This window comes from Euprymna scolopes, chromosome 7, assembly GCF_053919585.1.
Source record: "Euprymna scolopes isolate OS-2025 chromosome 7, ASM5391958v1, whole genome shotgun sequence".
Lineage (NCBI taxonomy): Eukaryota > Metazoa > Mollusca > Cephalopoda > Sepiida > Sepiolidae > Euprymna > Euprymna scolopes.
In genome coordinates, this window is record NC_136488.1 from 157,003,386 (window position 1) to 157,029,212 (window position 25,827).

At 31.8% G+C, this 25,827-nt stretch overlaps 2 protein-coding genes across 2 annotated transcripts in view; one reads left to right on the plus strand and one right to left on the minus strand.

The window, feature by feature from the left end:
- LOC145280096 (putative mitochondrial 2-oxodicarboxylate carrier) overlaps window positions 1-25,118 on the plus strand; it is a 65,288-nt gene extending 40,170 nt beyond the window's left edge. The window contains exons 6-8 of the mRNA XM_080131821.1: window positions 6,984-7,031; window positions 14,553-14,761; window positions 24,429-25,118. Coding sequence (XP_079987947.1) covers window positions 6,984-7,031; window positions 14,553-14,761; window positions 24,429-24,603 — 432 coding nt within the window. The 3' untranslated portion in view covers window positions 24,604-25,118. The remainder of the gene's footprint in view (window positions 1-6,983; window positions 7,032-14,552; window positions 14,762-24,428) is intronic.
- Window positions 21,241-25,827, minus strand: part of LOC145280097 (uncharacterized) — a 166,794-nt gene continuing 162,207 nt past the window's right edge. Inside the window, exon 8 of the mRNA XM_080131824.1 lies at window positions 21,241-21,867. Within this exon, the coding sequence (XP_079987950.1) occupies window positions 21,844-21,867 (24 nt within the window). The 3' untranslated portion in view covers window positions 21,241-21,843. The remainder of the gene's footprint in view (window positions 21,868-25,827) is intronic.

Sequence of the window (25,827 nt, forward strand, 5' to 3'; positions counted from 1 at the left end):
TACATGACTTTGGATTCGTTCCATCACTTTTGCTTGTTACTGTTTAGATGGCCATTGCATCTTGCACTTGTTGCAAACCATAACATTTGAGAACTATGCCAGGACTTTGTTGCAAGTGAAACAGTCACATTTGCAAATGTTTTTTTTTGTTTTTGTTTTTTATCACTGACAATCTTCTAAAGCTTATTCCTGAGTGAAAAATATCTTAACACTTTTTTTTTTTGGTTTTAATAAAACTAGCAAAGTCAGATTATTTAAGCAATAAAAAGTTTAATAGAACAATACACTCTTTTTTTTTCTTTTCTTTTTTTTTAAGCAAAGGTTGTTTGAAAAAACATCTGAAGAAATTCGAATGTTTATACGTTCAAGTCTCAGCATAAAATTCGGTGCCTATTTTGAATTACAATTATTAAAAAACAAACAGAAAAAATCTTTATGATGTACGTACTTGTCATGGAACGAAGATGTCATATTCCAAAAATCACATGGGTTTGCCTAGTAAACGGAAATATTTAAGTTTGTCAAAGGTCAACGAAAGATAAATTTGTCATGGAGTCCTGTACGATCAATAGCTGTTCTTTAAACTTGGAGCATAATTATGTAATGCATGCACTAAAGAGAACACTCGGAGTTGATAGCCCTGTGCCAAACTGGTGTAGATCTAAATGAAAATTAAAACCATATTAGGACCGACTTTTTAAAACTCTGTAAGAATATTCATTCAGTGATTTTCATATCGTTTCTCTCCATGCAACGCATGTCCTCAACCCTCAGACCAAGTTTTGCTTACATCGTCACATTGCGTACAGATGCCACAGAGCAAACTAGCGAAATAAGGGATTTAACGGTTAAGTAACATTCGGTGTAGGTGGGAAAAAAACACATAAAATAAGAATTAGTTTCTTTTCTCTCCGACCACAATTTCTGAAATCTTATTTTCTTAACACTTTTCTTGGTGAAATGGTGTGCATAGTTGTGTATTAGAAAGATGACTAATTTTGGATTTCGAATTTAAAATGAACTCCTAAGTATTTTAATCTTTTGCAGATTATCATTAATTTTTTTTTTTTTTATATTAAATATATTTTGAAAAAATTCCTTCTGTACAAAAAAAAAAATTGCCGCGTGTGTGTCAAAATTAATATTTTATTTGTATTTGATGTTTTGTTGTAGTTTATATGACATGCAGTTCTATGATTAAAGTCTCTTTGCTTGCAGGTCATTTTTAACCTGATTAAATTCTTTTGTATACATTTTTATCATATATACTAGCAGGGATACCCGACGTTGCCCGGGATTTAATGATGATCAACGAATATTTCACACTCCTATATTTTTATTGTCATCGAAATCCGTGAAATCGCCTGGGAGGAAGCTTCACATACCTCCATTCAGTAACTTAATCCAAAAAATGTTATTCTACATTTCACTCAAGAGAACCTACTGATTCTTTTATAAAATTATTTTATATAAAATTCTTTGCAGTGAACGAAAAAAAAAACATTAAGAAATTTACGTGCGGTGTTTGAACCTACAGATCATATTGTGCAAAAAAAAACAAAAAAAACACCTCTCAATTTACCCACAGTAGAATTTTCACGGCCCATTATTCTATCATTGTTGCTAAGCAACAACATGGAAAAAATGATCTTACCGATGATAGATAAATTAAAATAACACTTTTGATTATCGGTAATTATTGGGAGTATTCTGAGACAAAACGTTACTAAGATCACTTTCAGACTTATACACTAAAGTTCTGTAAATTTTAAAGAAAATCTGTTCAGCTGTTTCAGAGTCTATAAGGAATGAACACACACACACACACACACAAAGATATATATTACTTACACTCTCTTTCTCGGTTACCGGTTAAATTGTATTACTATTGATGGTGATATTCCCTTTGGTTTATAATCAACTATTTTAGTTTTTTTAAACTCACACATTCATGACAGTTCAGTCTTAGTATCAGCAGCAGTAGTACTTTCTTTCTCCTTTTCATCAACAACAAAGATATATGACAATATTCCAAAACATGCAACATGGTATCCAAAACAAAACTGATCACTAAAAAAAACATCTTTCATGTTTTATTCAACCGTTTTTGAACTCCCAAAAATGCCTAACACCATATTAACAGCAACAGCAACACACTGTGAGCTAAATACATCTTTAGCTTTGGAATGTTTACTAGTGAGATATATATATATATATAATCAAAACAAATACATCACAAATACAAAGTATTTACATACACGATTTATTAAACAACTAAATGCTCACACCTAGACAACTGTGGCAGTGGAACCTAATGTTTTAATTTTCAGACTTCTATCGACCCCATCCCGACTCGAATGCCAAATTTTTAACATTTTTTAATCCAAGGGAAATAACTCTGTATGCTAAAATAGCAGTTATCGTTCTTTCTTTTAGTAGATTTTTTTTTTTTTTTTTTTTTTTTTGAATGCTATTGATGTTGTAAATTTATGTGCTTGTTTTATTTGTTTGTTAGTTGTATTTTAATATTTGTTTTTATTTTAACTCTTTTTTTTCTTACTAAATGTATGTTTTCTTTTCTTCATAGTTTGACATTAAAAATATATTGAAGACAAAAGGAATCGAAACATTGGTTCTGCCTACTTTTGCTGGGCTTTTCTTTATTTTACTTTAGTGCGACATTTCTCATATCAAGGGAGATAACTTATCTCACCTTATTTATTTCATTTTTCCAACAATTCGTTCTTATTTACAAAAAAACAAGAAAGTTTTTTATTATTTTATGGAAATGAAAACATTTTTATTGGCTAGTTAAAGGAAAATGTTTCCATTGGAAGGAAAAAAAGAAAAACGACGCTTGTGTAGACGATGGGGTTAATGCAGGGAGAATAATTATGATTAACTAAGAAAATATGGTAGATGTTAACAATTTTTTTATTTATTTTCAGAAACATTATAGAAAATATCCCTACAGTTTGTGTTGATGATACCAATATAATTAGAAAAAAATTAATTTCTCAAACTAATATTATCATTGCTCATGTTGTCTAATGGTAACATTTTTAGCGTAAATTTTAAATGTAATATACTGTCTTTGCATGCATGAACATGTAAATATCAACGTAATAAAATTTTCTATAATCCTGAAAAAAAAAAAATATTGACAGCCAGAATTTGAATAAGTATGGATGCACAGCATTGTAAAAGAAAATTAAATTAAAAAAAAAATTTTTTAAAGATGGCTCCAATATAAGTTTGGATTTTTTTTTTTTTTTTTTTTTTTTCATTAATAATTAATCACTTTCTTTCAGATTTGCATTCCTTTAACTTTTTTTTTTTTTTTTTTTTATGTTAGCATAATCAATGAATTTAATTGACTTATGCACTAATCAAGTTTGAATTTTATTTAATTTAATTATTAATGTTAGCTTTTTCAATTAATAAATTGTAAGTGTAATTAATCTGTGAATTTAATTGACTTTTCAACACTTAATATGCATAATTAAAGAAAAAATTGAGGCATTTATTAGAATATCTGAGAGAACAAAAAAATAAAAATTAAATATAATCAAAGAGAAACTACTTTTCTACATACTTGCTGACTTAGAATGAAAAAGGTCTCTTTAATGCCATAATTGAGCCTGGATAAATCTACCAGAAATCGAAAAATAAACAAAATACTGATGGAAACATCCAAATGTCACCAATCTTGTGAAAATATAATATTCTACAATTTTATTTTCGATTTTTAATCACCTATCAAGGTTCGACTATGAGTAATAAAAGTAGATTATGTTAATATGAGCTTCCATACTTTTTTAAATTTGGGCACCACATTTATTTAGACACATAATGTGGAACTTTTTATGCTATTACCCACTTTTTTTTTTTTTTTATAATTATACAATCTATAGTAAAAAAAGTACATTTATTTATTAATTCATTTTTTTAAGACTTAATTTTTTTTCTTTTTTTAATAATTCCAGAAAACTGATCTTTCCAGAAAAATGTAACACTTTATTTTTTATTTTATTTTTTTTTTTTCATACATTTTTAAACATAAATGCAAGGGTTCTTAATCATCTTTATCTTTCAAAATTCTATTTCATTCACTTTTTACATTTTTAGAAAATAACTTTAAGCTGTTATATTTCAGACTCAATCAAAATTCAAACGATAACTCATAGAAAAATTAAGGCTAAGCCCTTTAAAAAGCATGATGATATTGTACATACCTGATTATCTTTGTTCGGTTATAATATTCATTAAATCATTTTTATTTTATTTTTTAAAATTCCTAGTTTATAGATAAGTTTATTTAATTTTAATTTTTTTTTTTTTTTTTTTTTTTTACAATGTTTCATTTTTTTTGATTAAATACTTCAGTTTCCTAAGTTTCTAGAAAATTATTTTCATAGTCAATTTTAGTTATCTCCCTAAACGACTCTCCTTTCCTCACGTCTACACAAGCATTATGAAACTTGGCCCTTACATTCTTAGTGTTGTTTTCCTTTCTTTCAATGGGAACATCATTTCTCTTTAACTAGCTAATAAAGTTTTCTTCATTTCTATTTGTAAATAAATTGTTGACAAAAAAATAAGTTGAGACAAGTTATCTCCCTTGATTCCATATTGCCACCCTAAAGTAAAAAGGGACCTTTTGTTAATACTGATTACCTTTTTGTGTTATTTTAACCTGTTGATAAAATTCAAAATTACTGTTTTTAAAATCATAAATATCACATTGTAGTTAATCGCCAAGTAATCTCTTCTGTTGGATGATCTATCTTTTTTTTTTTTACTTTTTGCTCCCCCCCCCCACACACACACTAAGATAGACCAGATTTATAGGGAGAAACCTGAGTGGATAGTTGTGCACAGCAAGATGTTTGTTCATACAATCTAAATTTCTGCATGTTGGTGTGGTTGGGGAAATGTGTGGTAGGGACAAAATTACAAAGGCCAGCTGTCTGAGCAAAGAAACTATTAGAGTAGAAGATCTAACATCTTGGGACCGCGACAGTGAAGAGTTAGGATTTTGTTGCTAGTCGAATTGGGCATGTTTGCGTTGTGAGGGGGGGGGGGTACAAAAGATCATCGGAGTATGCGGAGTTATTTGTATAAGAATTCAACACTGCAGTGATGTGACTGACAGGAGATTGGCAGAAAGTGCGCGACCTATTTGGTTTAGAATTTTTTTTTTTTTTTTGTCTTAGAGGGAACAGGTTAGTGGTTAATGCAGCAGCCCCCCCCCTCCCGAATTATGACTCTAGGATGATTACGATATCATTACTGTCTAATATTTATATAAAGTTATGTGCCTTTAGATATGTGTATGTTCAGGATTCACTTCTAAACTAATAAATCATTATGAATTTTGGAACATGGCTAATTGGTATAAGGGGTCCAAATGTGTGCTATATTTAGTTTTGTGGAAAATGAGATGGAAGCTCTTTGTGAAAATGCCTTTATCTCAGATTTTTATGAAATTTTAGCATTTAGACATTACTTGATATTCCCCAAATTTCAGTTTCTCTTGAGTATTTTAAAAGAATTTTATTGGCCACAAACAATTTAAAAAATTAAAATATTTCAGATTTGCATTGAATTTAATCCATGATTATTAAACACAAGCTAAGCAAGATTTCTTAAAATCATTTAAGTTTAAGCGTTAAATTTTAGACATTATCTAGAATCCAAATCATGTAATTGATTTTGATAAAAACTTGAATAAGGATTCTAGACAAAAGACTTCATTATTTCTTGATTTTAATTTTTGTAACGAGACTTTAAACTGGTGCAAAACTGTTATAGTTAATTTTATCTGTCCTGAAATGGGTGTTTTTTCTAGTCTATATATATAAAAGCAAAAATGTATGTATGTATGTGTGTATGTTTGGATGTCTGCTAAAAACTTTTGACAGACGCGACGAAAATTCACAAACTCGTATCACATTGAAGCTCCATCCTTTGCTCGAAATATATCGAAAAATTGGGCAAAAACGTTAACTTTTTCACCCCGAAATCGACAATTTTCGACCGGGGGGGGGGGGGTCAACAAAAACGGTCCTCTCGTGACAATGACCGATTCTACGCATGCCTCAGATGACGTTGTGACCTGATTTACTTTAAATAGTTGAAAAACCGAACAAATTTTGTGAACGTCGCCTTAGCTCAGTTGGTTAAGGCCTTGGTTCATTATCTAAACGTTTTAGGTTCGAATTGTGGTGTGAGATTTTTAAATTTTAATATTGAAACAGGCTTATTTAAGCCATTTTTTACGTGTTGGTTTGTCTGTTTTCATCGTTCGTTTGCCTTACGTTAGTTTTTTTTGTGTTTTTTTCCCCCGCTTAGTGTTAACGTTGTGTTTTTTTTTTTACTTCGCTTATAACAAACAAACCTACGTCGCCGTCGTAATGCTCGATGATTTCCGGCCACGCACCTGTCAATTTGGTTCTTAAATAAATTCAAACATCTTTCACTAACTCATTCTGGCTGGCCGATTTTATTTTCAAACTTTGCCTCAGGGCTTCAGGTTCGATCCTTTCTCCCCCCTCCCCCCCCCCCCGGATTCTTTTTTATTTAATACCACACACACCTCCAAACACCCGGGCATCGCCGGGTAACCCCCGCTAGTTTATTATAAATCAAAATCAGTCTATTGATTAAAATATATCTAAATTGTAAGGAATAAGATTAAAAGTTAGAAAACGCGTTGTTGCTATTGATAAAAATTTGAGTTGATTACAATGTTTGAATCCAAAATGATAATCAACTTTTATGCATCATACGAATGTCAGAACATCCAACCTTTTCTCTTTAACAACGTATTTTTTTTATTTCTAAAAAAAATAAATTAACCAAATCAATCATAATTTAAAAAAACTTTTTTTTAATACTTATTCTTTGACACTTATCAAGTTTTATTACTTTTATAGATTATTTTATACTTATTATCTTTCCATTCTTTTAACCCAATTTAGGTCCGCCGTCAAGTAAATACAACCTGGAAGTTAAGAAATGTTTATACGGTAAGTTTTTTTTTTTTAATTCAAGTTATTTCTTTCATATTTTTTTCTCAAAAAAAAAAAAATCATTTTATTTTGTATTTATGATCAGTTTTCATTTCATGATTGTTCTTGTTGGATATTCGTGCGTGAATGGCTAAATTTGCATGTTCGTACGATCTCGGCCACTATCTTGTATTTCATTTTCTTTCTTCACAGGAAGCTGCTTTTGAATGAATTGATGACCATCATCATCATCATAATAATCATAAGATCTGTTTTACGTGTTGTGATGCGTTGAAATGTTAAATTAATGTTCATTTGCTGCTCTTCCAGTTAGATTGTGTGTTACTTTGTATATTTTTAAGACCCTTTTTTTTTTTTTTTTAATTTATAATTTCCGTGTCTACCAGTCATGATGATTCATATGTTTGGATGCATTTCAGCACTATTTTAGTTTATTTCATAATCCCTGCCTTCTAACTTAAGACTAACCATTCAAAGCCTTGACCATCTAATACTATGGTCATAACGGTTTGACCTTTGTAACCTTTTACAACCAGCAATGGAAAGGGTGGTATTTCAGTCTTTCATTGGAAGCAAGTTCAATTCCTATTCTAATATTACCTCCCCTCCCTCTCCTTTTTGACATTATTTTGCTTATTTATAGCAAACCAAAAATTATTTTTTGTAATTCTGATAAAATAAACAAAAATGATACTTGTACTAAGGAATATTTAAATGTTGCATAGCTTATTTTTATAATCAATAATTGGATTTAATTTCCATTATTTAAATGAGTGATGACAAAACTTGTGACAATAGAAGGCTGACATTAAGTGAAATGTTGATAGAAATTTATAGAGGTGATAAAAGGATTGTTTGAATCCATTAATACAGTACGTGTGTGTGTATTTCTAGCAATGGGAGAAAGGCAATTCGGATGCAGCTGATTCAGCAGAAGTAAAATTTCTTACTTCTGGGTTTTAAAAATCAAATTTCAATAGAATCATCAAGTTCTGTGGATTGGAAATGCGTGTTGATTAGCTAAGAAAAAATTAAATGCAAATTCTTATATACCGTCGCAAGTTATCGACATGGTGTAATCTAGATGAATCCAAAAGAAATTATTGGAAGATAATTTGGGTTCTGTGATTTTATTTCAATTTTTTATTATTATTAAAGATTAAACACTAAATGAAAAGTTTATTCAAAAAAAAAATAAATTTAAGAAATTTTTTTTTTTTACTTGCCAAGTATGTTTTGTTTTCAAAGTTAATGTTTTGCAAAATAGAGCCTGATCAGTGAGGTGTTTTTCTTAATTGTCATAAAATTTTAACTTAATGAATTTTTTTATTATTGGATGTGGGCAACAACTAAGAAGCACCAATATATATATATATATATATATATATATATATATATATATATATAAACTTGTTCAATTTTAAATTGAGATAGGGTATTGTTTTTGCAAGTTTAAGATGCAATTGTTCAATGATTTTTTTTTTTTTTTTTTTTTTTTACATGGTGGTCACCAATTATCAAGGCCCGGAAGCCACTCGGGGATAAGGGTTATTGTGTGTACAGTAAGAATTGATAAAATGTCTTACTTAAGGGGGCAGTCCTTCAGGAATTTGTTTATGTTGGACTTGAAGACATCCAAGTTGTAGTCAGGTGGGAAACAGGCATACGGAAGAGTTCCACAGGCATGCACTTCTAAGAAAGAAGCTTTGTTCATAGAATCTATGTTTTGATTTAGGCACAGATAAAGAGTGGGGAAAATTATTGACAGTGGTTTCAGCTAGACGGGTGTTTATCGTGAAAGATTGGTGAGGGGAGAGCGAGAGATTGGAGCTCAGACGAGCACTTGCCATGGAAATAATGATAAAGCAAAGACAGGCTCACAACGTCTCTTTTGTGGGAGAGAGGCTGCAGGGAAAAGAAAAGGGTATTCTCTACTAAGCTACGAAGTCTATTTTGTACTTTGTCAAGGCAGGATAGGCAGTTTTTAGCAGCTCCTGCCCAGATGTGGAAGCAGTACTCCAGCCTTGGACGTACTTGGCTTTTATATAAATAGAGAATTGCATCAGTAGTGAGATATCTTCTGGAGCAGTAGAAGGATCCCACCATTTTCCCAGAGACCTTGGCAACAGACTTGATGTATGTGTTCCATTTCAGATTAGGAGTAACGGTCAAACCCAGAAGCTTGTCAAAACATGGAGCCTCCCCAAGAAAAGAGCCATCCATTTCAATTGATGCCAGATGGGGATCAGAGCGCTGATGATGTAAAGATAGGAGTTTGGTTTTAGATGCATTAAAAGTAACCAGCAACCTCTTCCCCCACTGTACCACACGTCCAAGATCAGAGGAGAGAGATCAAAGAGAACTTTGTCTATTACGGCCTTTGATGTGTTGCCATAGATGGTTGTCATCAGCATAGATGTCAACGAATGATTTAAGTATATGTTTTGGGAGATCATTGATGTAGATCAAGAAGAGAGTTGGGCCCAGAATGGATCCCTGAGGGACTCCAGCATTAATACTGTGAACCTCTGATTTCTGCCCATCAACCACTACTCTTATGAGCTTATCAGAGAGAAATGATTTAATAATTGAGAAAACATTTCCTGGAGATCTTGTGAAGTAGGCCTTTATGCCATACCTTATCGCAGGCCTTTGATATGTCAAGAGCAATTGCCCTAGAAAGGAAGCCTTTGTCGAGAGATTCACTAATCCTATGAGATATAACCGTTAGCACATCTGTAGATCGAGCAGAATGGAAACCATATTGCATGTCACTAAGAAGGTTATTTCTGCTGAGGTGGTTGACTACTTCTCTATTTGATATGGATTCCAGTAACTTATTGTACTGTACTGAGAGGAAGATGACTTATCACCAGAATCCTTAAATACAGGGCATACTGATGAGGTTTTCCATGGTGTTGGAAAGCACTTCTCCTTAAACAGATTAAACAGTTTTGTAAGTATGGGGGCAACTTCTGGTTGAAGCTTTTTCAACACTACAATTGGAATGCTGTACTGGAATCAAGATTCTTGATTAGTTTGGCGACATCACACACAGATATTTGTATGTTGTATAGCATGTTGCCTGTTATAGTAGGAAATACAGGGAGTTGATGGCCATTGTCGCATAGGGTAGAATTAGCTGCAAAGTTCTTGGCAAATAGTTTGGCCTTGTCTGATGCTGACGAGATGACCTCAGGTCCATTGATGATGATTGGGATAGAACGCACGTTTCTGTTCAGGATCCTGTTTGCTATTTGCCAAAACTGGTGGGAACCAAGCCGCTGCTCAGCTACTTTGGATTTAACGGACTGGGCATATAGCTCTCTTGCATTTTTTATTATTCTTTTACAGTGGTTGCTAGCAGTCCTGAAAGCAGCTTTAGTCTCAGTACATCTATTACGTTGGTAGCTATGGAAAAAGTGATTTCTGTGCGCGATGGCAGCAGCACATTCTAGGGAGAACCATGGCTGGCTGTTAGGTTTTTGTTAGAATTTTTTGGATGGTACGAATCGGTCTATGCCTACAATTAACCATTCGTTCAGGTCTGATACTATAGAAGGCACATCCTTTTTAAACATGAAATGCAGAGGTAGATCAGATACAAATGTACGGAAACTCTCAGTCAGCCATAGAGTATCAATATACAGTACGGTGAAGAGGTATGTCTGTGAAGACTTATTACATTTCATTTTTCTCTTAACTGATACAACTGAGTGGTCGGAGGATCCCAGAGGAGATAGAACGGGACATGAACATAGCTCAGGGGAAGTTGTGAGAAAAAGGTCTAGAAGTCTTGCATACTGACCAGTAGTATCGGGCACACAGGTGGGTTCATGAACAATCTGGGTGATTTTTTAACCATACAAACATTTTCAAATGTTTTATCAGAATTACACGGGGATCATCTTATGTTCAACTTGTAAAACAAACCTCTACTTCTCCTTCTCAAAATTAACAGTAATTTTTTTAATCTGCAAAATTGTTATTCAATAGTTTTGCAACGATTTTCTTTCAAGAATTTGTAAAAAAAAAATTGTGGTTTCTGTAAGATGAGTGCAGTGGAATTGCTGGTAAGATGCGAGATGATAACCAGTTTGTAAGAAGTTAAGATAATGAAGCTGTGTAAAATAGTGCACGTGAGAGCATGGGAAAGTATCAGCAAAGGATAGCTGGCTTGTGAAGAGATTAGCAGCAGCAGCAGCCGAAAAAAGCATATATGCAAATTAGAAAGTGTGCGTGAGAAGAAAAAAAGAAAAAATGCACCACGTGGTTGAGAGAAAGAAAGTCGATGTCAAAGAAAAATGGACATGTAAGATGCAAGTTGATAACCAGTTTGTGTGCAAGAATTTAAGATAATGAAAATGTGCAGGAACTCGTATATAAAGTATATTTGTGTAGCAAAGCTATTGAGGTTGTCAAGAATTTTTCTTGTTACCTTTGTGATCCGATTGGAGCATAGAGTGGAACAAGTACGATTGCGATTGCAAGAGTTGAGAATGGATGGAATAAGTTCAGAGAACTTCTGCCATTACTAACCAGCAGAGTATTATCACTGTTGACAAAGCGTTTGTATGCAGTGATCATGCATGGAAGTGAAAACAGTCAGTGAGAGTTGAAGACATGCATTGCATGGAGCAAAATTATATGAAAATTGTATGATGGATATGTAATGAGTCTTAAATACAGACTTAATTCTGATGTCGTCATAGGAAGATTAAATCCGGACGATAAGATGATATGTGTGCAGAAGATTTTGATGGTATGGCCATGTTGAAAGAAGGGGTGAAAGTTATTGGGTTCGTAGATGTAGAACATTTAAGGTAGCAGGGTCAGTTCATAAGTAAGACCATGGAAAGCATAGGATGAGTGATAAAAATTGACTTGATAGAAAGATAAAAACGTGGCCAGATAGGTTACTTCAGAAGTCAATTTTTAAAAGCCGTCCAATATATACCAACATAAAAAAAATGGATTTTAAACTAAATATGAAGATAAACGTGGTTAAAACGTTCTCAAATCCATTCCATTTTATGTTAAGCTTGCATAGTAAACTTAACTCTAACCTTTTTAAATTGAATAGATTGATTTAAAAAAAAAAAAAAAAATTTTTTTAAGTGAAATTAGTGTTTAATTTAATTTAATTGATAAAGTTTAATTTTCAAGTTGTCCATTATTTTTATTTTCCCATAAAAAAAAAAGTTTGTAAAAGTCTAGCATAAATAATATTTTTTATATTACAAACGTTTTTGTATCCATTGAACAAAATAATTTCAAAAAATCAGTTAAAAATAATTTTAGTTTTTTTAACAATAAAAAAAAAAAATACAAAACCAATCTCAAACGTTTGAAAATGCAAAAGAACATAAAATGTATATCACGTTAGAGTTCTTTCTTTTCTTCATTTTTTTTTTTTTTTTTTTTTTTTCCAAGTGTGCATCATCCACACTCACTGATGGGCGTCCGTCCAGGTAACTGGTTAGTTGCACGCGTCACAGATCTCGCTCCACATCTTTAAGAAACTTTATCATGCAGCTAAACTGCAGAAAGCTTCCATGCTATACAATCTCTCTGCAACGTTTCTTGTCAAGGCAACTTGAGTTGGCCTCTCACCTGCCTTAGGGACTTACAAATCCCGATCGTTCTACATGTCCATATCAGCAAAGCCTTTTTTCTCTATTAGCTGTTTCATCAAATCTTGTGACCATACAATTGTAATATCGTCAAGTTTCAAATTGCAAATTTCTTTAATCATTGTCTTGTCATTGTGGTAACTAAGAAAACTTCAATCAAAATGGCGACATTCATATGTGCAAATTCAGGTTTGCTTTTATCAAGTTTTAGTTTTTCACGCGTTCTTAAAAATGTTTCAGTGATGGTCAGTTTCTTAAGTGTTTTTCTGAATTGGCCACCCTTTTTCTTTGATTTTTAAAGACAAGCATTATGCAATAATTACATTATATAAATTATGTTACAAATATTATGAAGCATATAAAAAATACCAGAAACACTGTTAAAAAAATGGAAAGTAAGTCATAAGAAAAAAACTTGTGCTTATGGTTTCTTTTTAATTTGTTTTGGTAAGATTATTGAAATCACATCGACTGTTTGATTGTAGTGATTAGGAATTGTTTAGTTTATAAATTTTGTCAACATCGAAAAATATAAGCAATATTGCTGGGAAAAAAATGTGAAACAAAAAATCCAGATATATCAAAACTTATGTCGTAAGTAACAGGTGATGATGTGATGTTCATGTAAGTGTTTTCAATTTTTTATGGTTTTATTGCATTAAACACTGAGAATTATTGCGTTGAAATTGGATTAAAAAAACTTTGTCAATCGTCAATTAATCGGATATTAGTATGAATTTTGCGAAATGTAAATTCAGTTTAATGTGAATTGTTTCGATTGTTCAAACTATTGTTTTCATCTTGGATGTTATTTTATTATTTTCGGTGATGTAATCTCGATTCCAACTTTCTTCAGGTGCATCTTCTCAAATTCAGAATCTGCATGGAATTTTGAACAAAACACTTTATTTAATTCACGGAGCCACTTTGCTCTTATTCCGCCAACCATAAAGTAGAATTAAGTAATTTGTGATTTGCTCGCACTAAGAATTGAACCTTCCATCTCTATAAAAGTGTTAAAGTAAGAGAAAAGTTTTTGAATGACTTTTTTTTTTTTTTTTTTAAATAAGATAAAGCTCTTTCTAAACATCAACGTCACAATCACGTTGACACACTGGTTCTTGCCAAATCACTGAAGTTAAGCAACGATGAGTCTAGCCAGTACCAGATGGGTGACAATTTGGGATGACTAGGTGCTGTGTGTACCTCACCAGGTTGGTATCTGAGAGCGTTTAACTCGCTGGGGGAGATACGCCCCCAAATCAAGACAGAAAGCAACAGGAAACTACCGTCTTTATTTGTCGTCCTTAGATTACCATGGCTCTACAATTTGGAGAGCCGTGGTCACTGACACTGTTAGCAGGGTTGCATGCAAACATCAAAAAATATTAACACTGAAACACTTCATTATTTTTACGGTTGATTTTATCAACGAATGCTGATATTCAAAAGTGCTTAAATTAAATAATAGCCAACATTCCAAAAAAAGAAGTATTTAAACTGTTGAGTAGAAAATCATTTAAACCGTAAAATTCTTAACAAATCCTTGTGTATTAAGATAGAAAGCTGTTTAGCTCACTCCCTCTCTCAACGTTCATAGAAAATTTTGATCAACCAAAAGACTCCCTGACAATGCGGAGTAAGAACAGTTCAATATAAGTAGAAATTTTCAAACCACTTCATCATACAGCACAGAATTTTTTTTCTTTTACTAAAATTCACTTAAGAAAAAAAAAGATGAGGAAAATATTTTTTTTTAAAGTTTTAACTTACAATATATGCATGATGAAATGTATCAAGTTTGAAAGGGAATTTTTTTTTTTTATAATTAACATTTTTATCTCGTTTTTTTATGCTAAGTGAACCGTTTTTCTTGTATTGACAGGGATTTGGTGTGACATGGTGTCGGACGATGGGTTTAATGTGTACATACTTTACATTGGTTGACTCTGGTCGCAGACACTTTCCGGAAACTTTCAAGCGTCCAATTCTAGGCCCATTTTTGGCCTCCGGCCTTGCAGCCACAATGTCCTGGTGGATTGTATGGCCATTGGAATACATGAAATGTCAAGTCCAAAGCGGTTATGGAAACAGGTTGGTCACATTCTTTCATTTCAGTAACATTTTTAGTTGTTATTTTTACTAATAAAATTAAGCTGAAAAATACTTTTTGCAACAATAAGGCAAACCTATCTAGATAGAAAAAAAAAAAAAGCTCTACATGGTTAAGAGGAGCAAACAATAGAATAAGTTAAGATAAAAAGTAAAGTTACATAGGAACTTTATTACATTATCAAGTCAATAAAAGTTACAGAGGAATAAGGGAGAAACCTGTTTAGGCCATAGCATTTTGAAGCTAAATGCTTCTCATCAGAAGAGAAAAGGCTGGCATTATACAAAAGTAAAAGTGAAAAGACAACACTGACTTTGAAAACATTCAAATTAGGATTGGGGAAAAAAGGTAAAAGAACTGTATAAAGCAAAAGCTAAAAAAAAAAAAAAAATCCTCTTTCTGTAATCCTTATTGACTTTATAATGTAATAAAGTTCATATGTGATTTTACTTTTTATCTTATTCTGTATTTTTATCTTTTACTAGACACACAGAGGACTAATTCACATGTAATATATTGATGCTGGCATTCTGTAGATGTTCAGCATAAATGGAGACGCTCTGATATTGTAGCTCTTTTGTTAAAACTGCAAAAGTATTTATCTAAGCTAGCATGAACGCCTGGCAAAGCCCAGTCATAAAGTATGCTTAAATATATTTTAATTCTTGGAGATTTCATATATATTATTATAGAGTTAATGTTCTTTCGATTTTTATATGTTATAAAGTTGCGATTTCAAAAATAAAAAAAAATATATCCATATGACTTGGGTGCATTAGCTTGAATTGAAATCGAAACCAAATGCTGAACTTTTTTTTTTTAATTTTTTTTTTTATACCTCATTAACTGTGCATGCTTTACTTGTTATTTTAATTTTTAATAAATTTGAGAAAAACAAGTTTATTTTTTAAACCTGAACCAGTTATAAAAATGATATTGCTTACATTATGAACGAGACATAAAAAGATAAGATTGTAAATTATTTTCTTGTGTAGGGGTTCCTTAGGACATCATTATTATTGGAAGAGTTTCACAAAAGTAAAAAGGTTAGGAAATGTTGTTCTATGCAGATTCTAGACAAATACCGGGTCCTGGATGAGTTGATGCTATTCTCACAAGAATATTTGGTACATTTGTTTATACTTTATCAAATTGACAACAGGTAAAAAATCCTGTATTTCAATTATTTAAACACTTATTTTTATTGTGGATATTTTCACAAGATTCCAGCCAATGGAATTTATGACCTTCTTTAGGTTAGATCATAAAAATAACAAAATGAGATTAGGTTGATTGAGATTGTTGGACTGACTTCCTCATCTTGGTTGTTATCGTCACAACGTTTCGGCCGTTTTGCCCTCCAGCCTTCATCAGGTGTTTTGTATTGAACTGGATAACTGTTTGTTAGGAGTCTCGAACCCAACCCTTTATTATTATTACGGGGGTACCGTCTCGAACCCAACCCTTTATTATTATTACGGGGGTACCGTCTCGAACCCAACCCTTTATTATTATTACGGGGGTACCGTGTTCGGACTCCAGCTAGGATACAGACAATTACTATGAGATGAGGTGTGCAAATAAAACAAATTATCATTTTTCAATTTTGTTATTAATAAGTTTTTTATTGGTCTCTCGACAAAGGAGGGATTGGATCTAGTAATTCACTCCTGTTCATCCATTCACACTTTTCTCAATAACCTCTCGTTGAATTTTTTTGAAATTTTGGATAAGCATTAGTCATGGTGAAAGTAAATTTTTCCCTCATGGAGAGGAACCCTGCATGCTCAACTTATTTATTCAAATGTCATTTAAAAAAGCAGCATCATTTGAAAGATGCACAAAAAACTTTACGAAGCATCAGGAAATTCAAAAGAATTGAAAAGAAATAGTTTGAACAAACTAAGAATGAAGAGATTTTCTTCAAGAAACTGGGGTTCATTTTAATTTAAAATATTTTTTTAGATACAAATGTAAAGCCATTTCCTTTTTTATTTTTATTTTTATTCAAAAAGTTAAAGAGCTACGAAGAAGGTAGTGGTACCATTAAAACGAGTGAACTTTTGTGCTCCAGAATTTATTTTTCTACATAGTCATAACTATTCTCAATGCATTTTTGCTAGAAATTCAATGACACATCTCTGCTTCTGATCCATGACAAGAGTTGCTTTCTAAGAATTTCACACTGTCAATATGTGTAACGAGAGATGAAACTTTCAGTCATCATAAGAATGTAATTTGCGATCTCTTCTGATCCATTTGTTAAAAAAAGAAAAATAGGAGGCATTCCAAAAGTAATGCCGCCTATCATATATTAAATTCTCTGAAAATGTTTGAATTTAAACAACTGATTCTACTTTTTCCATTATTAAAATTTCAAAATATTTTAATTTAAAAAAATAAGCATCTAATCTCTAAATAGCTATATGTCTGTCTTCATATTTTCAAACTATCTCCCCCTCGAAACTAAAAGTTGCAAAGCAGTGCTAGGGTCCTCAAATGATTGGATTTTTACAGACTGTTCTTTTATGGGTTTTTAGCCGGTTAAAATAGTTTTTAAGGGGTCAAAAATGGGTCAAAATTGAAAAAATATCGTTAAACTTTTTGTACATTCATCTTAGTTTATTTTTAATCAATTCATATGCGTGTCATGTTGGTACAGTGGTAACGTCACCAGTTTTGGATGCTGCAGTTTCGGTTTCCGTTCTAGCTGATGGCACCCAAATACTTGTTTTTTACTTTTGAAATCAGGACTTTATAGTAATCAATATGAAATCAGGGAAAATTAAAACATTTTTAATTAAAAACATATTTAATTAAAATATATTAAAAACATTTTTAATTAAAATATATTTAAATATATTTTAATTAAAATATATTTAAATAAAAACATTTTTAATTTAAATATAAAAACATTTTTAATCAATATATTTAATTAAAAACATTTTTAATTAAGATATAAAAACATTTTTAATTAAAATATATTTAATTAAAATATAAAAAAAAAAATTTCTTTTAATATAAATGATTACATACAATTTAATTTCCAAATGTATTTTTTTTATATTTGAATCATTTTTACATTCCTCAAATGTAATCCATGGACACACATCCTTGCTAACTAGCAGTCATCATAGCAATCATGACTTAAATTCACACGCTGCTACGATTGCTACAAAAAACAAAATTGTCTGAGATGTTTACTCACATATTGAACTCTGGTTAAATTGTTTGAATCAGGAAAATGAATTTGCAAATTTAATTAAATTTTTAAAAACATAAAAATCCAAATCCAGCATCTTTCTGCTCTCACAATTCAGCTACAGGTTAAATATTATTACTACCTTTAGGGATATTTCCTTTTGCTTATAATGACCTATTTCAATCTTTTTATCCTTTTCTTTATTACTGATGACTGGTGCTATACAATCTTTCTGTCTCCCATTATAGCTTAGTGTGATGCTAAGTCAAACTTAATATCTATTACAGCTTTATATTATAGACAAACATATTTCTATATGATGAAAACAGATGTAGGAAGTTTGTTGTAAAAGAAAAATGAAAATTCTGACTTCAGGAAAAAATGTCCAACTCTGGGGAATCATCTGCACCCCACTCCACCCAGCCTCTTTTGTATGTGTATTTTTTGCCATTTTTTATTTAACTTCCTTTATTTTTTGAAATTTATAAATAGTGAAAATAATTTACAACAGCTAAGTGATAAAAAAATATTCCAATTGTAATGAGACAAAAGTTCATAAAAACATCTTTAAATTTTTTTTTTTTTTTTTTCAATCGATTGCATCATTTCATCAGATTGTCAATTTCATAGGCAAACAATTTGAACTTGTAACTTCATCTGTTTTAGTTTTTGTACTTTAATTTCATTCAACATTTAAATTCTTTTCACAACTTTACAAGAAATGTACATCTTTTTTTATCTTTGTTATTAGCAAAACTATACAATCAAAACAGGAAGCAGTAATGCTTGTGAGAATGGTATTATGATAGACACTACATTACCCCCCCCCCCCACTCCCAGAAAAAAAAATTACTGTAATGCCTGGGAAGATGGTATCATGACATAAGATATTATATCAGCTCTGCTTCGCACACAAATGCATTATTGAATTGAGCACTAAAATACTAAACTGAATTGAAAATTTAAAGATATTATAACTAAAAGTAATAGTATAGTTTCGGCTTCAGACAGTTACTAAATCGTCATGTGTAATAGATGAGGGTTTGTTTTTTTTTGTTTTTTTGTTTTGTTTTTTTTTTTTTTCATTTAAGTTTTTAGGGATTAGGGACATAAAATGTGATTTACAACTACTATACCTACCTGTTTTTCATGAAAAACACTAACTTAGCAAATGAGATTTAGAAAGCTCTCTCTCTCTCATCTACTATTATAGAAAAGGAACATTGTGGGTCTGTGTGAGTTCATTCCCTATGTACTCGAAAATGGTTGTTGATTTTTATGAAATTTCATACAAAGGTACTTCACGTGCCTGGCAGTATTCTTAGATAGGTTTTGTATCGGAATGTCTTTGATAAGTATTGATAATCAAAAAATCTGGTAAAAGAAGGAACAGACGATTTTGACCAAAGTTAACACCTTTAACAGCCTAACATCACAAGTGCTTTTGAGAAGTTTTATTAGCACATAAGCAGAAAAGCCTGGCATATGAAATCAACAGTAGGTTCTTTAAAATGACAGGGGCACATTCGAAATGAATATTTTCTGTTTAGAACACAATTGAAGCATGATACTGGAGTTATTCATTTTTAACTTTAATTCAAGTCATTATATATACAATAGGTTCTCTACAGTGCAATTTTGACTACAATTTGTTGTGGAATAAGTCAGTGCAGGCATGTGAAGCTTCGTCCTAGTGCACCGTGCACCACGATGCATCTCCGACTAGAGCAGTCAATCAATTTAATTGAAAAATGGGCGATTTCACCGATTTCGATGACAATAAAAATATGGGAGTGTGAAATATTTGTTTATCATCATTCAATCCCAGGCAACGTCAAGTCTCCCTGCTAGTGTGTGTGTGTGTGTATATATATATATATATACTAGCAGTTCCGCCCGGCTTTGCTCGGGTCCTATGTACTGTTCATAACGTTATGTGCATATGTATATATTAAAAAGTGTGAATATGTAAAGTAATGCCTTTCTGTATAATAGTCTTCCTTAACTACCATAGAGAAAAGACAGACATTTTCACTTTTATAGATAGATAGATTGATAGATAGATTGGATGCAATATATAGGAATGATTTAAAAAGTATATAAAAAAAAAAAGACTCATGCGCCACCACCGAGAATTGAAACCAAAACGTTCAGCTCACGATTAATTTTGCCTCTGCCGTAAATGACTGGGCTATAAAAACATGTTTACTGCAAGGCTAAAAATTAAAACATGAACCAATACCTACTGCGCTATGCATTCGTAATGCCGGCGTTCGCGTTATGCATTCATAATGCCGGTGTTCGACCATCACCTGGCAAATTTCATTTTTTTTAATCTTCACACTTTTGCACCGATTTTTCCGGGCTAAAACCTAAATATAAAGTTTTGCATGGATTCAAATACCTTATATATGAAGTTTCTGTAGACCAAAAACTCTAGGAGGAGTTTGGTAGGCAAAATTTGTTAAACAAAAATATATATGTATACATAAATATATATGGAAACAATTTTGTGTTTACTATAAACATTTTACACAAATATTATTCAAGTATAAATCATGTAGAATATCTGCATGAATATAATTACACGTAATAGTTAACTAAAGATGATTATCCCATAAGAAAACCGAAGCAACTAATAGGGAATTAATTAAAATGAATGTTTAAAAGAAGATGCAAATTAGCTAGATCTTTTGCTAGTGAATGCAATTCCACAACCCATATATAAGAAAATTGTATTTTCTTTTTAAATAAATAGAAAAGAGGGTTTTTAATATGAATATCAATATACACAAAAGTAAAACAAATTTTTAGGAGTGTGTGTGTGTATATATATATATATATATATATATATATATATATATATATAATCTCAAACATGGATCTAATATAACACACAATACAAATATTTTTCGGATTTATGTGTTCATGTCCTTTTATTTTTAAAAAGTTCCTATTTTTCTGAAGAGTAAGGGCGGAAAATATTTAAAATTGACATAATTTTACAATTGTTTCTGTGCTACGAAACAGGTGCTATCAAAAAGTGGATGTTTTAACATGTTGAAAGAAATAAATGGTAAGATAATCTCTTGGAATTTGGAATATAGTTGTTTTGTCATATATTTGTATATGCTCTGTAGTTGCATTTAACATACATCGAACTTCATAAATAAAAGGATTTGTATAAATAAAGAGTAAAATATAATTGTAAAAGCTTATTTTTCCCCATATATATATATATATATATATATATATATATATATATATATATATATGATGGGTGTACAATAAGTAATGCTCCTGACCAACTTCCCATAACAGTAGAGCGACATAACTTGGCACAGTTATTAGTCTTTCTCTACATAGGAACCACCCAGAGTTATGCATTTCTCCCATCGTTTGATGGAGCTCTGGAGACTGTTTTTGTAGAACACCCCAGGTTGGTCCTCCAACCACGACGTGACTTCAGAAATCAAGGCTGCATCATCTGGGGAAACTCTTTCCTTTCAAAAACAACTTCATGGCTGGGAAAAGGTGAAAGTTAGAGGGTGCAAGGTCAGGAGAGTAGGGAGGATGGAGGAGGATTTTATAACCACACGCGCGTGCTTCTGATCTGGCGACATGCGAGTTATGGACCAAAGCGTTGTCCTGCAGGAGGAGGGTACCTTTGCTGATCTTGCCCCGCCTCTTGACTTTCCATAGACTTCCGGCCATGTTTGAATTCACGATGCCAGCGTTTTACAAGGTCATATGATGGGGCATTATCACCATAAGTTTCTTTCATTTCATCAAGTCTCCTGTGGTGTGCGTCCTTTCAAATACAAAAACCGGATCACTGCTCGACATTCAACAGGCTCCATTTCACACCTGACTCAGTTCAAACACCTGTAAAACAGAAACCACAATTAGTTCAAAGCTGTAATTTGCCACATAACCCGTAGAGATATAAATCATTGCACATACATAATTTAAGCTAGATTAGACAACTGGAAGTTGGTCAGGAGCATTACTTATTGCACGCCTCTCGTAAGATGAATTAATATTTAGGTCTTGTTTTATTAATTTTAGATTAAGGTGGAGAAATGTAAGTGACGCAAGATTAAATGAAGGCTATGAAATATGACACCTAAATCTATTTCTTACCAGCCAATATGTTCACCTTTGATGTGTAGCAAAATACATTCGATTTAACTGTCTAGCCCAAATAAGCATATTACATCTATAAGTGACTCTGTTATTGAGCACTGTTATATAAAAACGATGATTTACTGGATTAACATTTTTGAATAAAACTTTATCAGAATTCTGTCATACGTATATAGAAACTCGATCTAAGGATAACAAACCTTCAATTTAACTTTGTAACCAAAATATTTGTCTGAATAAAAATTGATATTAAATCTATAGCTCTGTTTGTTATTGAACACTATTATAGTAAGTAATGATTCATGGAAATATATTTCTGTGCAGATAATACAAACTCAATTTAAGGATCACATTATTCAAAATTTCATCAGAACTAAATTTAAAATGTGTCATCTGGGATGCAACTTTCCAGTCATTCTCCCCCACCCTCCACCTACATAGACCTCTTCCCTCAAATTAGAAACACTTGACAAGATTGGCATGCAGATGAAATTGTAGCGAAGAGAAATAGGAAAAAGGATAGGCAAAGAATACTTTTTATTGACAACAAACAAATATTTTTTAAGATTACAAATTTGTTTGTGTGGAAAACATACTTTTTTATTTTATTTTTATTTTTTTTTTAAAGAAAATTGTGCACTGTATCCGACAAAGCAATCACGTTGATGCACTGGTTCTCGTCGGATCACTGAAGTTAAGCAACATTGAACCTGGGTGAACATTTTGAAATTCCAGGTGCTGCAAACTCTCCGTTTATCTCAGCATTGTTTCCAGTCATCTAGTACTCCTTGCCACTTGACTCTTAAGCAGTGCCGATTCAGGGGGAGGTTGGAGATTGCGCAACCCTTGCCTCACAATTACACATGCAGCTGCCCTTACAGGGAGTATCCATTGTCTTTCAAGACTGAACAGATGCAGTATATGTATATTTCATGCTTAGATTTAAGAAATTTAGTAAAACAATATGAAAAAACGCACCTATTTTTGTTCCCCCGACAAAAGGAGGGTGAACCTGTAAATTCACCCTTGTCCGTTTGTTTGTCCGCATTTTTCTCAATAACTACGCCTTCGAATTTTTTTAATATTTTGCACAAACATTAAACATGATATGAGTAAAAAAGTAACAGAACGGATTTTCCGGGAAAACTCTGGTTGCCTCCTTAGGGGTGCCTTTCGGGTTAAAATAGCTAAAATTGACATTTTTGTGCTTATTAAAAAAAATTTGATGCCTTGGATTTTTATAAAACTTTCTGAAAAGTTGTAGCTAACTGATTTCTATATAATTTTGTTTGTGTCCCAGGGGCTCTTTTAGGGTTAATAAAAACACTCCATTTTTGGGACTATTTTACCATGTTTGTCCAAAATTTTCTGTGTATGTCTATTTAGCAGTTTTGCATGGTGCTGAATTCAAATTTAAATATGTTAAGGCCTTGGGGGCTAAATTGAGGCGGGGGGGGGGGGAATGATGGACTTGGTCATTTCATTTTTTGTATGGTGCAGAACTTAAATTTACATATGTTAAAGCCTAAAACGGCACAGTTTGTTCATTTTCACCAGGATTTGACGTTCCCAAGGGACTTTGGAGACTAAAGGAGGGGGTATGGGCAAATGCTGAACTTAGTCATTTTTTTTATTTTTTTTTATATGCCTCGTTCACTGTGCACTCACGGGGAACCATGCATGCTTCACTTATTTTCTTTTCGTTTTTTTAAAGTAGTTTTAAATATAAGACTGAATTGATGAGAGTTGCATGATTCATGCGAATTTTAAATAGAGAAAATTTGTTACGTGTTTGAAAAGCTTTTTGATTACTTCTAGTCATACATAAGAAAATACTTTAAAAAAATAAATAAATAAAATAAACAAATGTTCTTTGATGACAGGAGAATATAGAAATGTTTTCTTTTAATTTGCAAGCTGAAAAGAACCATTCTAACTGGAAAGCGTGTTTAAGGGCTTTAAAATTATTTCCAAACTTTTTTGAAGTTGTAGAAAGTAGATTATATATTTGCTCGAAATATTATTACTGTTAAAGGTAACCTTGAAAAACCTAGCAACTTATTGAGCCCAAAATTAAAATTATTTTTTTATCAGTTTCCTGAGTTTTTGACATATATTTAAATCAAATATATTCCATATATTTATCAAGTTTACAGAATTCCAAAGAAATATTGAAGCTTTTAATTTTTAATTTCAGTCATAATTTTTATCTAATAGATCTCATACGTACATATCATATTAAGTAACACAAGATAATTATGCATACATTTTAAGTTTTGTATTTTTTTTTTTTTTAACAGAAACTTATCCGTGCTGGAACGCATGAGACTGATCATCAAGGAGCGTGGAGGTTTCTTTGCTTTATACCGTGGTATTTGGCCTGGAACGATCCGAAGTTTTCTAGCCAACGGAATTAGCATGATTGTCATGGCCAATGCACAGAGGAAGGTCACTGAGTGGGGACTTCGAAATTAATAAAAACAAAATATTTGCTTTTTGGTTTTCCAACTGATTCTTCAAAAATATTGAGACTTTTTTAGATCTGACTTGAAACGTGCACGATGTTGCATGTTTTGTGGGGAGCATGCTGCGGACGACAGGTTGGTGATGGGAATAATATTTATCAAAAAGAAAGGATCGCTCAAGAAATTGGTTAGGCTCTTTAAAAAAAAATAATGACTTCTTGAAAACTAGTTTATGCTGCAAAATTAGACCACTTGAAATTTTACAAAATTAATGTCCACTCCAGATAAGACTCCCTGATCAGTCAGGTTTTATGTGCTTAGATGAAACAGCCGATAATTTTCAAGTGGTCTTGTTTCGGTCCGGCTCTTGGTATAGTCAGGAATTTAGGTAGACCTGTCTGTTCTGTCTGTTATTTTATGTTCAGTTGAGAGTGAGTGTCATTCTGATTGCCAGCTTGTCGTCTAGTAGAGAAACCAAGTATCATTGTAACTTCACAAAATAAAACATTGTTATTGTTTAAAAAATCAGAGTTGTAAATTTATTTTGGAAGGGAAATCTATGTTACAGTACTGACAGACCAGATGATTGATTCTACAGCCAGTGTTAAAATCCACCATTGAATTCAGACGGAGAAAACGAGCAGACGATGACAACCTGTGCAGTGAATGCAAACGAATTGTAAAAACATCTGAAACCTTTTACGAAAACACGAACACTAAATTTCCCTTTTATATCGAGTTCCTTCGATGAGATCATTTTTTTTTTTATAACAAAAGGAGTTAATAAGAAATATTCTGTTTCTTTGTTACGACCAAAGTCTTTTTGTCAAAAAATGTTACTTTTAAAAAAAATTTTTTTTTTTTCACCAACGAATCAAACATTGCCAAAGTATTTTTCTTTGCAAATAATTCACCAGGCCAAAATGGACTCGAATATAAGGGTTAATAAGATGGATTGTAAGTTGAATGATTATGAATATTGTGAGAGGATTTAAAACAATGAATGAAATAAGCAAAAATTTGACTACGTAGTCATTTTTTTATGACAAATATTTGTTGATATTAAATGTGGAAATGATTGTTTTAGTCTACAGGAAAGCAGTCTCATAGTAATGTTTTCCATAGATAAGTTCTTGGAGAGAAACTTTGTGGAAATTCCACTTGATGTCTATGGAAGAAGGACAGTTCTTTGCAATTGTGGTAAAAAGATGAGTTCATGTTGTGAACATCATAC